This window comes from Lepus europaeus, chromosome 7 (assembly GCF_033115175.1).
Source record: "Lepus europaeus isolate LE1 chromosome 7, mLepTim1.pri, whole genome shotgun sequence".
In the NCBI taxonomy this organism is placed as follows: Eukaryota; Metazoa; Chordata; class Mammalia; order Lagomorpha; family Leporidae; genus Lepus; species Lepus europaeus.
Window position 1 is genome coordinate 82,082,368 of NC_084833.1, and position 14,216 is coordinate 82,096,583.

Genomic DNA, 14,216 nt, shown 5'->3' on the forward strand with positions numbered 1-14,216 from the left:
CTGTTGCGGCCATTTGGGGAGTGACCCCAGCAGATGGAAGCTCTCTCTCTTGTCTCTATTTCTCTCTGTAACCCTGCCTTTCAGATAAATCTTAAAAAAAAAAAAAAAAAAGAGGGGAGAAGTTCCAGGGAGCACAGACAGCTGTCTGGGCTGCCTCTGGGGCAGTCATTACTCTGTGCCTAGGAGAAACCAAGCAGAGTCTAGAAGACAAATGGGAGGCTGAGGGGATTCAGGAATGGGATATGGGATTAGAGAGGGATCCACGAGTTCCTGAAGATTCTCCACCATGCCAGTCTCCTCTACCCTGATGAATGGGCTACTCTGAGAACAAAATGGAAGAATGTTTGTGAAAGTGCTCAGAAAGCCTACAGGCTCTTCTCAGTGCTGTCACTCATTCCTTAATGGCAATTCTTTACCCATACCGGTAGATGCCCACAGCTTCATCTGCCTTTTACTTTAAGACAGCAGGTTCTCAACGTGAGCATCACTCATTTATCCTCCTTTAATGACAGCTGTACTGTGTGACAGCTCAAGACTAAGGCGGGGCAGGGAAACACACAAGGTCTGCCAGCCAATCAATTCCATGCGTTGCTCTTTCCTAAGGTGGCACTTCTCTAACTTTTCCATCTCAGATGTGAAGAGGTGAATGATCACCTCTCTCTCAGGCCAGGGCTGGGGTACAGCCAGCATAAAAATAAAATTCCATTTGTCTCCTCTGTCACCTTAAAATGTCAAGCGGTCAGATACAGCCCAAGCCTTGCTGTTTACTCAGGATGTGCACGCACTGCTGGAAATCCTTCCGTGGCTCGCACTGACTACTGACAATGTCCCCATGCCCACCACCTCGTCCTGCGAATGAGGAGCCAGTCCTGAGCTTCCGGAGCTCACCCAGGACCACAGAGGAAGGAAACCATGTGACGGAGCCCAGCCCAGGCAGTCTCCTTCCACAGCCCGCTCCTAACCACTAAGCCACATCTGCTTCTCCTCCCACAAGCCTCTATATGTGTTAATATTCTGGACATCTCATTTCCTCCACGTCCTTGGGTAAAACGTGACCCTGAGGAAGATGCCCCGCACTCACCCACAGCTCTGTGCACTGTGGCGCACCCTGGAGCTGGAGACACCACCTCCCCAGAACTGCCAGCCTGCCTGCACACTTCCATGGGCCATTGTATGCCAACAGCCCCTCCATTCCTGCACACATAACACAGCCCTCCTATTCCTCCACACACAGACTTCATTAACAACCAAACTACTCCAAGCCCCGGCTGTTTATAATGGCTTTACAATGAAAAACTCATCTCCTAGCAAAATTATAGTAAGTTAATTACAGAGCCTGGCTGAGAGAGGGGGAAAAAAATAAAAGTATCACACAGGAACAATGACAGCACACAGCAAAGACTGAACGTCCACTCATCTTGGGAGCCAGACTTCAATAGGGGCGGGTAAGCTCTGTCATTTGCTCACTGATTCAACAAATCTTTGCTGAGCACCTAAGTGCTGGGGACTAGCTAGTCATGCCCTGATTCGCTCTCTCACCAGTTCATTCATTCAGAGCACCTGCCACAAGCTCCACACCCAGGAACCGCTGTGCATATACAGACTGACCCATCCGCCCCCTCCCTGACTCACCAAACGTAAAGCAACCTCGTTGTGCTTGGTACTGTCCCAGGAGGAGAGGGCAGAATAGTGAACAAAACAAGGTTCCTGGCTATCTCATTCTGAGGGATACAGATGAAAGACAAACGTGTAAGATGTCAAGGGGCCCAGTGCTATGAAGACAGGATAGCGTTCAGTGACAGGAGACAGGTTGTCAGAGAGGGCATTCCAAGGGATGGCCTCTTTGCTTAGAGTGTGCAGGCCTGAAGTAAGGGTGGGAGCAGGCCACAAGGAGAACCAGGGGAGGAGGGTATCACGGAGGGCAAAGGAGATGAGGCAGGAGAAGCCGGAAAGGTTGCACACGACAGCAAGGTGCCGGGCACCTGCAGAGGGTGCTGCTGTCCCATGAGCAAGACGAAGAGCAGAGGGGCCAGTGGATCAGCATGAAGGGAACCCTGCAAAGCCCCTGGCGACGCTCCCACACTCCAGCACTGGTGCTGCATCGCAGGCCTGATTCCTGCCCAAACTCAAGCATTCTGCCAAAGACAGGCAGGCAGCTAAGGTGCCATCTCATTCTTATAGTACGTGCATCAGTGCTCTCTGGAGCATCCTCAGAGTCCATTCTGCAGCAGGGGAAGGTGAAAAAAACCCCATCAGAAAAATGCACTTCGGCTGAGAAAGCTGCCCTTGTCAATAACAACAACGGCAGACATTTGATCTTTAATTTAAATGCCTCTTTTTTGTTGGCCGAATCTGAAGCTGATTCACCGCAGTGAACAGTCAGTGAGCAAGCGCTGGGTGAAGTGCCCAGAGACCAGGGCTATTGATCTTGCCACCGGCCATCAGCAGGCTCTCCGGGTCAGCTGTGGCCTTGGTCCACTCGGACCACCACAGGACATGTTGACTAGGGCACCCTCAGGCATCTGGGGAAGGTGGCTCCCGAAGCCATCTTCAGCTCCATTGTCCCCTCATCACAAGCCTGTTTACAGCTTTCCCGGGGCTGACTGCTCCCTTTCTGAACTGACCCTCCCCGCCCCCAATGCTACACAGACACTACACACACACCAGGCACTCCGCCACTACTGCTGAGCTGAGCCTCTCACCAGATGCCTTCCTCCTCCAGCCTCCTGAGTCCTCAGTCTCCAGACAGAACGATGTCACAGAAACCAAGGTCTGCTCTAACTAAAAATGTGGGTCCCCACAGCCAACGCTACACAGCACCAGGACAACCTGGCCTTCAGGGCCCTCCGGTGCTGAGCCCAGCCCAGTCTCCTTGCATCTCATCATTTGTCGTCACAGTCCAACATATGAAGTGGGAGAACAAGTGCACCTCAGCCCACCCCCAGGTCTTGTCATGGCTTGCTCTGTGTGCCTGCTCTGTGTGCCTCTGAACGTCACAAGTCTGTTCTTCTCGCTGATGTTGCCCAGGCCAGAAGTTTAGGTGTTGCCTGGATCCCTGCCCTGTCCATCGTCATTCTCTATGTCACTGGTTCCCCAAGTCACATCACTCCCTTACACCTCTCAGACATGCCCCTTCTTCCCCATCTCCACACCACAGGCCTGGGGCCCCGTCTTTGATTTCTGCTATAGCCTCCTCACCCATGTTTCCCTCCTAACCAAGCCCTAAGTAACACAGACATTTCCAACCCTTCCCACAATCCCTGTCCATGGAGGCAGGTAAAGGATGCACAAGTTGTCTATCTCACACCTTTTTCCCCTTGCCAGCCCATAACAATGTGGTACCCCCAGTCAAGAGTGACCTGAGGAGCAAATGTGCAAGACCCATACATCTTCATTAGCAAAGAGTATGGATAATTTACACACTAAACCTCACACCTGCTTCAAAGTCTAGCTATCAGAAACTCTTAAGCCAAAAGACATTCCCAGCATACATATATATGCATCACTCTGTGCTCCAGGGTGAACATCCAACCAAATCACGTTCAACTAGTCACAAGAAAGGCAAGCTACCAGTAATTGAAAATTAAACATGCAGGCTCCCAGCAACCGCAAACTGTTGCCAATTCAAGACCAGGCTGAGGCTGCACTGTCAGGAGTACTGTTTCCAAGACCTGCAGGAACTCCAATTACCTGAACACCCAAGCGCAGTGGGTGCCAAGAGCACCCCACAGCTGAACAGGGGAGGCAGCCAGCCTCCTGGTAGAATAGAGTCATCCTGGGACCCCAGCAGGGTGCTCACAGAACACTAATCATGCTCCAGTAACTATTCATACCCTAACCGTGGAAGGCTGTGGAATTTTAAGTCTCCCATCCGTGAGAACTGATAAAAGGACTGACAGAGGGATCTGAATCAGATCGCTGCCCCTCAGAAGTCTCTGGAGCACAGACCATGCCTGCAGAATCACAATTTGAAAAGACAAATCTGCTCCAGTAACTCCCTATTGTAAAATCCTGCAGTGGCATTCCACTGCCTTTATTATAAAGACCGAACCCCTTGCCTGACCTGGTCACTAAGGCAGGCCCCACAGGATCTGGCTCCTGCCCATCCTTTGGTGCCCAAGCCCCACTTCCTCCAAGCCCTCCAGGAAGCAGTTCCCTGGGCACACCCTGCCCTTGCTGGCCTCTCAGGCCCTATCTATATGCTATCTGCAGTGTACCTTTGCATTTCTCTCCCAAGCCCTCCTGCACTGCAAACCCTTTTTAGGACCCATTTCAAAGGAGCCCATCTCCATGCTCCCATGACACCTGGTGATACACTTGGCCACAGCGCTCATCACACTGTACCAAGAGCACCTTATCTGGTATTTCCATTGCAATCATTAACTCACAATGGGGATCCACCAAACTGAGACCTCAAAATATCTAAAGTTAAAGCTCATAGAATAGTTGTCTTCATTTGAGACCACAGAACACCAAAAACCCAGCTGGAATTTCAGTATTTCCATTAATTACTTTGAACAGTGCACCCATGTGGGAGACCAAGAAGAAGCTGCTGGCTCCTGGCTTCAGATTGGCTCTGCCTCAGCCGTTGCAGCCATTTGGGGGAATGAACCAGAGGATGGAAGACCTCTCTCTCTCTACCTCTATTTTCTCTGTAACTGTCTTTCAAATAAACCAAATAAATCTTAAAAAAAAAAAAAAAAAAAAAAAAAAAGAAAAGAAAAAGAAAATTTAAGGCAAAGAAAAGGGAAACAAACAGGCCTTGGGATAGAAGAAATGTGTTTACATACAAAGGAACGTTCTATGAATGCACTAACACTTAGCCAGCTTTCCTTCTTCTCTGTGGAATGGTGGTCTTCTCAGGCCTAGCAAAGTTTCCTTTCTGCTTTCCTGAGCTAAAACAGTGTGGTGCTATTTCTCTGTCAAAGGAGTGGGAGCTTCTTGGGGAGTGACAGAGCCCTACAATTTTAGCTGATTACAGATCTGTTACTAACTCACTACGGTCCCAGATGAAACAATGGCCTGCCTCCACCTTCTGGGAGCCATATTCTAGAGGTTGATATTCTATGGTTTGGAGAAGCAGATCCCTCCTGTTTCCATTTCCCAGAACACAATTTCCATTTCAAATACACCTTTGAGAGCCTGAGAGTTGTTTCACTGGACTTGGAACACTCAAGTCATGCAATCTTCCCAGGGAGTCAAGAACGAAAGGGACAGCATCTCACAAGTTACAAAAAGGTGGGGCTGACACTGTGGTGTAGCAGGTAAAGCTGCCGCCTGCAGTGCTGGCATCCCATACGGGAGCCAGTTCAAGTCCCAGTTGCTCCACTTCCAATCCAACTCTCTGCTATGGCCTGGGAAAGCAGCAGAAGATGGCTCAAGTCCTTAGGCTGCTGCACCCGCGTGAGAGACCTGGAAGAAGTTCTTGGCTCCTGGTTTTGGACTGGCCCAACTCGGGCCATTACAGTCATTTGAGGAGTAAACCAGCAGAAGGAAGACTTGTCTCTCTCTCTCTCTCTCTGCCTCTCTCTCACTGCCTCTCCTTCTCTCTGTGTAACTCTGACTTTCAAATAAATAAATAAACCTTTAAAAAAAAAAAAATAGGTGCTGAGACCAATGCCACTGAATCTCTAGCCAGGCCAGGAACCAAAACCATGCAATCCTGCCAGGCTTATGGGCTTCACCTAAGTGCAAGAGGAGGTGACAGACAGGTTTTCAACAAGGCAGTGAAATGATACAGAAAGCATTTTTAAAGACCATTCTGAGACCAAAGCAATGAGCAGAATGGAAGAAAGTCAGGAGCATGACAAGAAGATAAACAGCCTTGGCTGTAACCTGGGCAAACAAAATGCTGGCTGGGACTTGGAGGTAGATGTTAAAGGGCAATGGAAGAATTTAAGGACCTGGTGACGTGGAAGAAGAAACACTGAGTTAACAACTGTGCACCTCAATGAGATGGATGGGAGGAGATCTGGAAAGGTGCTAAGGTAGAAAGAGACCTAGAGTTAAGATTTGGACACATTAAGCTTGAAGTGTCTGTGCGATACCCAAGTTTGCTAACCACTATCAAAGGCGCAGAAAGCACCACAGAGCATGGAGGAGTATATGGAACGACGGACACCTGGGGCTGGCTCACAGGGGACTCCTCCCCATCCTCCTCTCATGATGCCTGCATGTCACACCACTGAGGAGCTTATGGAACCAAACTCAGCCGTGACATACACAGGCTGCTTCTAAAATGAGCCTCGGTGATACAGATACCAGCTTTGGGTCAAACAAAACAACCACCTTAACAGTAAAAGGGTACTGGCATCATGCCACAGTTGGAAGTAAAACGTGAAGCCTGATGCTTTCTTCAACTACAAGCGTCTCATGGGTTTGCCGACTTCTTGGTGTCTGGTCCTGAGCACTGATACATACATCACTGGGAGCACCACCCTGTTCGAGGATTTCGTATTAGAACCTCCTACAGAAAACCTCTTCTTTCATCTAAGGTGGTATCAGACGCAGAGTAAAGTCAACCAAAACCCCAGAGAGCCGCCTGCCTATTTGAAGAAAGCAACAGCTCACAGACATCACACCCTGCTCCAAGTTAGCTTACCTCCTTCTGGACTAGAACTTGGTTTCTTACTACGATGGGACTACTTTCCAATTTCCCCATCAAAGGACAAATCAAAATGTCACTTGACAGTCTGCTTTCTAATTAAAAGTTGAGTCATTAAAAAAAAAATCACATTTAGCTAAATAATGCCAAATGGCACCAAAGCACGATGCTCTGCCACCTTCACTGGCAGAAGCATGTGTGATTATTTAAAGAAGGAAGGGAAGCCCATTAGCTACAGCCAGATTAAGCTGATCAAGCCCCTGTGACCGTCTTCTGGCCTTCTCATAGAATGAGACAATGCAGCATTACTGTAAATTCACTCAATTTCCTGCATTTCAATAAGCCCTAAAAACAAAACTTTCCGGACTGAATGGGGGGTCAGGAAGGGATGGGAGATGGCTGCTCTTTCAAGAAAGCTGCCTTGGGTGATGGGTACATCAGGGCCAACCTGTGGTTCTCAACAGAGGGTCAAAACTTTCCCATGAAAGGAACACAAAGGAAAGGCACAGAGCAACTGGTTTCATGTCGCCAATAGTTTGTCATGGCCTCCAAAGGGAAGGACCAAGACAGGAAAGACACGTCTCACCGGATCATGTCCTTGAGCAAGATACCCAGCTTCTCCAAGTTTGCCTCCTGCTTCTGAAAATGAGAAGTCACTCACTATTTGTCCCTGCCTGCTGCCCAGGATGGGTGGCAGAGAAGGATCTGGTCATGCATAAAGCAGCACTCTGTACAAGGAAAAGATGCTACAAGTGAGACAACTGCTGGTTACACCGAGGTAGGGAGGGCTGGGACCAGGACAACTGATAAAATCGGTTAGGAACTTCTCTGGGTTATTTACTGGAGGCAGTAAACAGCTAAGGAAGAGAAGCTGACTCCACTCATTTAAAGCAATAACATTTGGTGCACAGAGGTGTGCTGAGATGCAACACTCCATTGCCTGAAGCAGCCTGGAGGGCCACATGGACGGAGGCAGGCAGGGGTCTGTCATTCAGCACCCAGGAACCATGGTAAGACCCACACCCCACCTTGTGCAACTGCCCTTGTCATAGGAAGGTGGGGGACAGGCTGAGGAGCCATGCTCCCAAGGCACTGGCTTCCTATTCTGCCTGTCACCTCCCTTCCTTTCCAGCTTCTGTATTACTGCTCTTAACAAGGGCTAAACCATCCAGGAAAATGAAGAATCAGATACAGAAGCTGTGCTATTAGCTTCATTTCACCAATAGCTAAAAGAAAACAAAGGGCAACTAGAGAAGATTAGAAATTCCTAATTTCCTAATGCATGCTCACAGAAGAAAATCTGTCTAGGAAGGATTTCTAGTCTGGGCCCTACAAGGCTGCAGGGGTGGAGGCACAGAGGGAATCCACAGGGGAGCTGACAGTCCAGGAGGGGAGGCCTATTCATTATTCATTCAACAAATGTCCATGGAGCATCTCATCTCCTGCATCTCAGACATAATACAGATACACACAGGAGCTCCCCAGGGAAAACATTGGAGCAACAGAACCAAGTGTGGGGTGCTATGATGGGGCGAATGGGGTCACCAAGAAGGAACCCCTCACCAGGCAAGGGAGAAGAACCGTGCTGCAGTTAGAGGGGCACCAACAACGTCACTGTCATTCTAAGAAGAAGTTATGAGCATTCAGTAACAGAAGAAATCAGCCCCAGCCGGAATGACTCCCAAAAAGCCTTCCTTTCCAGGGAGGCAGCATTTGATAAAGGTCTTGAGTATGAATAGGAACTTGGCCAGGGAGAGAGGACCGGTAAAATATTACAGACTCAACCAGGCACATGTGAGGAATGACAGGGACAATAATTCCTCCCCAACATGTATTTCCCTTATAAAAGAATTTTTACCTTTTCTTCAGCTCCGAGAACCACTGCTTCGCGAGTTTCAGCAAGCCAATTTCTGGGAAAGGTGCTTGAGTTATTCCTGTTGAGAGAGAAGAAGTGGTATTAGGGGTGCCTGAGGGGGCTACCTCCACACAGACCCCTTTTGCAGAGCATCCCCACTAAGGAGGCAGTGGTTCCCTCCCCAGCTGACTGGCTGGGGGACAGACACCCGCCACCACGGTCCCCGGCCCTGCCTCCACACAAGACACAAAGAATGGGTGTGCAAGCCCAGAGCTAGAGGCGCCTTCAGCTCTGGTTCCTGGTAGGCTGGCCAAGCTTTGCTCCTGCATTCCTGAGATTCCTACACCAAGACTGTGCCATTTCTATTCCCTACAAGCAAAAATCACTGACATAAAAATGAGAGATCCAGGGTCACGACTAGAAAAAGCAGCAAAAGTGGAGGGTGAAGGAACAGAGGCTCCTGAAATAAATCCTTGGGGAAAATAAAAAGATGGCAGAAAGCAGCCTGGGTCTCTGCACTGCTGTCTCATAATGTCTGAGAGGAGAGTAGAGAGTTCTTGTCTGGAACTCCAGACTGGAGACCAAACCAGTTGATTCATAAAATCCCAGCTGCACTCAGTATTAAGATGAAGTTCCACTGAACACCCTCTTGACTCGCATCCTCTTAAAAGTTGCCTCTGTGATCTACTTTACCAGAAACCAGGAAGAAAGAGGAGCAAGCTAGGCAGCAGTACCAATGTAAAGATACGTGGCAGGCCAATTAACAGCTGCTTTCCACAGTGATCTGCCATCAAGGAGACCCAACAGGCCAGTCCACCACAAATGGCTTTGGTTTTCGATGTAGAAAGCCAGAGCTTCAGAAGGACGCAGAAGTCAGCTTTTGGACAGCCCTGGCAACTCTGCCAGCCAAGAGCTGGGTCACTGGGAACAGAACTGCCCTAAGGGTTGAAGGACTCCTGTGTCAGAGCCACAGATCCTGCTGGCTCTAAGCTGGAAAAAGCCCTTCACTCAGCCCAGCTTCCAAAGTAACCGCCACTGTTGAGGGGACGGCCAAGTAGGGTCAGTAACACTGCAGGCAGAACTGTGAGTTTCCTTTTAGAGATGCCACCTATCTTCATTCAGGCCAGCTCTCCTCCTAGGCCAGCTAGGTAATGGAACAACAGGGTGCCTTCCCTAAGGAGGTTCACACCTCCCTTATGATGTCTCTTCCAGTACCACATGTGAAGACACAGTTCTGGATCTCATCAATACCTGGCCGGGCCTTAGCCCACCTGATTTTTATCAGGCTCCTCCTGTCAGTTTGTATTTGCCTCTCAATGGGAAAACTTCCTCATGGTTTAGACAGCTCCTTCTTAGGTCCTCTAATAATGACTCTGTCCTTTTAGACCCTGGGAGTTTAATTTGCTTGTTACATTCGTTTTCTCCCTACTTGAAACAGTGAAATGGCCATGCACATGAAACCTCGGATGGAAGCAGTTTCTCCAAGTTGGCACCGCATCCCCCACTTGCTGCCAGAAGACTGTCTTGACTACTACTCCACCCCTATTCAGCTTGAAGACACCTAGGTGGTCACCATCCCAACCCCCTAACAGAAGTTAGGGTCCATTCTTCTGTGGGAGGGAATATGGTAAGTCCAGCGGGATAGTGGGCAGTCAGCGTAGTCCCAGCGGACGTTTAGGGTGCAAAATGCTTGCCTTCCCTGGAAGTTGTCTTTAGCAAGGTCAAAGTGCCTGCCTGCCCACTCCTTGGAAGCTTCCAATCTTAGGAGAATAGCACAGGAGTGGGGATTCCTTCTGAGCTCCTGGTGATGGCTCTTTTTATCATGAGCAAGCCAGACAGGATAAAAGACTGCAAATTAGGTCTTTTGATGGGTCTGTCCCCACCTTGTAACTGAATGTCAAGTTTTTTTCTTCCCTAAAATTGTGCTTAAAAACCCCAGTACCACCGGCTCCCTTTGAGTTTTGCCTCTCTTGGAGACCCCTTCCATGCCACTCTGGCTGGAGGTCTTTGACTCTAATAAATCTTGCTCTTAAATCTTTTTTTAAAAAAAAGATGGAGTCCAAGACCTACGCTGAGTGGACTCCTAACATGAGCTTTATCCATTACAAAGCAAGATAAATAAGGTTTTAATGGAAAATATCAAGATGAGAGACTCTGCAAAGTGGCTATCGCAAGCAAAGAATGGCTGAGTAATAGTGCAATGCATGTTGTTACCACAAGAACTGCAATAGTTCAAGGCCAACTCTTAGTTTACTGTTCAATCTTTTATCTTCCTTCTTCTTCTTGATTTCTATGTGGCTCATGTGGGCTTGGATGGCTTCAGATGACTTCACTCACAAGCTCTTGGGTTGATGGCTGCCACCAGCTGTTTGTGCTGCCTTTATGCTCTACTTCAGCAAATATAAACATTTCTCTCTTGAGAGCACCAAAAATTTATGCCCAACCTCTATCCCCTTGTCACATTTTTCTACTAGTTCTTGAGTTGAACAATCATGAACTTGCCTGCTATGGAGCTTCAAGAACCGAACTGCTCCTAGTCCGTTTCACCAGGGAGCAATGATTTTGGTCAAGTTCAGAGATTAAGGTCCACAGAAGGGAGGGATGGAAGGGAGAAGGGGGCCATGAGTGCCAAGTTGAAGAGGTCAGACTTTAGTTAAGCGATAGATGAGTCAAAATGACTACTGTCTAGTCCCTGTTCTCTACTACCACTCAAATACTACAGAAAGTTAAAACTGGGCTCCAGAGAGAAAACACAACCCAAACCACAAAGACTGAAGCAGGCAGCTGGAAACGGGTAAGTCGCCATCAAGCCATCAACTAACTCCACCCAGCAGGGTTCTTCACCTGCCGCTGCTGGCTCCTTAGCTGCAGCAAAGGCTCAACCAGCTCGCCCTGGTGTCTGGGCATTCTGAGCAGTTCAGTGCCCAGGGGCACCATCCAGACTGCGGAGCAGGCCAGAGGGTCTCACCCCAGACCTGGCCCTGTCTACCCACCCCAAGTAACAGAAGCAGCTGCTGCTCTACCCCCAGCCCTACTACTTCCTCTGTCTGGGCTTCAGTTTCCTCATCCATAAAACAAGAGAGGGGGACTAGACTAGTGGTCCTCACGGGATGGTCTGCAAGCCAGCGCCACCCGCCAACTCTTTGCTGCTGGCTCATGACCAGAGTGAGAAGCTTTTATTTCAACCCGACTTTGCCACACAGCCAAGCACATGATCAATGCAACTGTTTTGGTTGAAGAGGGCACAGACTGGTGTATGAGGTTCTTGGGCTGCCATAGCCAATGACTGCAAATAAGGTGGCTTCGAACAGAAACGTATGCTGACAGTTCTGCAGTCCAGAAGTCAGAAATTGAGGAAAATGCTGTGCTCTCTCTGAAGGCTTCAGGGGAGAATCCACTCCTTGCCCCTCATAACCGCATCTTTGTAATTTTTGCCTCCACTTACACACTGCCTCCTCCACTGTGTGTCAGCTCTCCCGCTGTTCATACAAGAACACTTGTGATAGCAAGACTCTTAATCATCTCTACAAAGATCCTTTCTCCAATTAAGGTAACATTTCTAGGTACGAGGGAGTGGAACATGACTGTATCTTTGGGGCCACCATTTAACCTAGTACAGCTGGTTTGGATGGTGAATTCCTGTGTGACAAGATGGACATGGTCTGCACTCTATACTCCTCTCGGCTCACCAGTGCAGAATTACATCCTATATTTCCTAGAAGCCTAAACGGCTGTAGACCAGACAACCTCTGACCTCTGGGCTCCTTTGAGTAGGCACATCCCGAGCCCCTGCTCTTCCTCTCTATCCCAGAGGCCTGGGCTGGGCAAGACCAGTCTGCAGTGGGCACTCCCCAGGGAAGGAAAGCAGGCTAGCAGGTAGCAGGTACTGGCCGGGCTGTCCCCTCAACCCTCCTGGCCCTTGTGGCAAGCAAATGTCCAAGTCCAAGGACAGGAACAAAGCTGTTTTACTGGAAACCTTGTTTAGCTAGCACTGCCCTGCTACTAACATATCCTTACCCTCAACACCTCTTTCTAACCTCAAAAAATACTCAGAAAGTTTCAAGGCTTCAGAACAGAATAGAGAAGACATTTGAAGACTTGACAAGGCCGGAACTTCATTTCCCATCAAAAGTTTTCTTGCCTTCCCAGACTACTCCTTGCTAAAGGAACAATGTTTACAGTCCTTTGCTATGTCACATGACTGCCCGGGAATGTTTAAAGCAGGCACAGCCATGGTAAAACAGGGACTCTCATCATTCAGCCTCTGGTAGGAGCTTTAACAGGCACAGTCTTTCTGGAAAGCACCTTAATACATTTTCATTAAGTGGCTTAAAACTGTACACACCCCTTGATGCCATAATTCCACCTCAAGAATTATACAGTGGGGAATGAACCTAAAATAGAATAAAACTTTATGCTCAAAAACATCCATGGTAGTGATACACAGGGAATAAAAAATTGGAAAGAAATGAAGGCAACAAAAGGCGATGATTAAATTATGACAGATTTATAAATGATGCTTTATATAGCCCTTAAAATTATTACAGGAATTTTTAATAAAAACAATTGCAATAACACTAACCCTTACATGGGCCAGGCACTATTCTAAAGCTTTTAGGTGCTTTATAAAAAATATACTCATTCTCTTTAAATCTTACACCACTAGGGAGGTAGGTACTGTAACTCTCATTTTATAGATCAGAAAACAGAGGCACCAAGAGTTGAGATACTCGGCCAAGGTCATCCTGCTAGTATGAGCCCACACTCTGGCCCCAAAGTCCATGCTCTTTAACGCTGTGATAGTGTTAAGGTAATGAGGTAGATATTAGCCCATGTGTGTAAAAGAGATTAAAGAAAAAGGGAAGAAAATGAGACATGTTAAAGAAAATAAATGTATGTACAATGGAATGAAGAAACAAGCACTGGAAGCAGACCAGCAATTACACCTGCAGTAACTGCTCTGCTCTATACCCTGTTAGATGGGTTCCAGCCCTCTCCTTGGGGGTAGCTCAGGGGACTTTCCTGCCCTACACCAGGAAGACTATTCAGTCCCATAACACTGTGCTGATAAGGTCCAAGGCATATTTTCAGAAAACTACATCCAGAAATCCCCCATCCACAATTTCCCCGAAGAGGGAGGAAGGGAGAAGAAACGAGGGACCCACACTTGTGTTGATGAAACTCCAGTGAGAATGTAGACTGAGCTCTCAGTCTTTTCCTGAGATGTCCACCTGGCCTATCAGGTGTAACCTCTTCATTATTTCTCTTCATTAAACTTTGCTATCTCACTTAGCACTATTCTGCCTCATGTCTGAATTCTTTCTTGCATGAAAACAAGAACCCCTGAGCAGCCCATCTCCAGTAACAGTAGGACGAATAATGGCCCAAAGATACCAGGTCTTACCCATGAATCTGTATAAAGGGTCTTTGCAGAGGTCCTTAAGAATCTTTAGAGAGATATCCTTGATTACCCAGGTGGGGCCTAAATGCTATCTTGAGTGTCCTGTAAGGAGGAGGTAATTGCACACACACGTGTGCAGATACACACACCTATGAGAAAGCCATGTGCAGAGACAGATACCGGAAAGTTGGGGCTGCCAGCCCAGGAATCCCTGCAGCCACCAGAAGCTGGGAGGGCAGGGAAGAGATTCTCTCAGAGCCTCCAAAGGGGCACAGCCCTGCCCATATCTTGACTTTGGACATCTAGACAACCAGAACTATGAAAGAACAAATTTCGTTGCATTAAGCCACCAACTT

The 14,216-nt window shown here is 48.2% G+C and overlaps 1 protein-coding gene across 1 annotated transcript in view; it reads right to left on the reverse strand.

The window, feature by feature from the left end:
• SMCO4 (single-pass membrane protein with coiled-coil domains 4) overlaps window positions 1-14,216 on the reverse strand; it is a 62,088-nt gene that overhangs the window by 15,362 nt on the left and 32,510 nt on the right. The window contains exon 2 of the mRNA XM_062196867.1: window positions 8,463-8,538. Coding sequence (XP_062052851.1) covers window positions 8,463-8,538 — 76 coding nt within the window. The remainder of the gene's footprint in view (window positions 1-8,462; window positions 8,539-14,216) is intronic.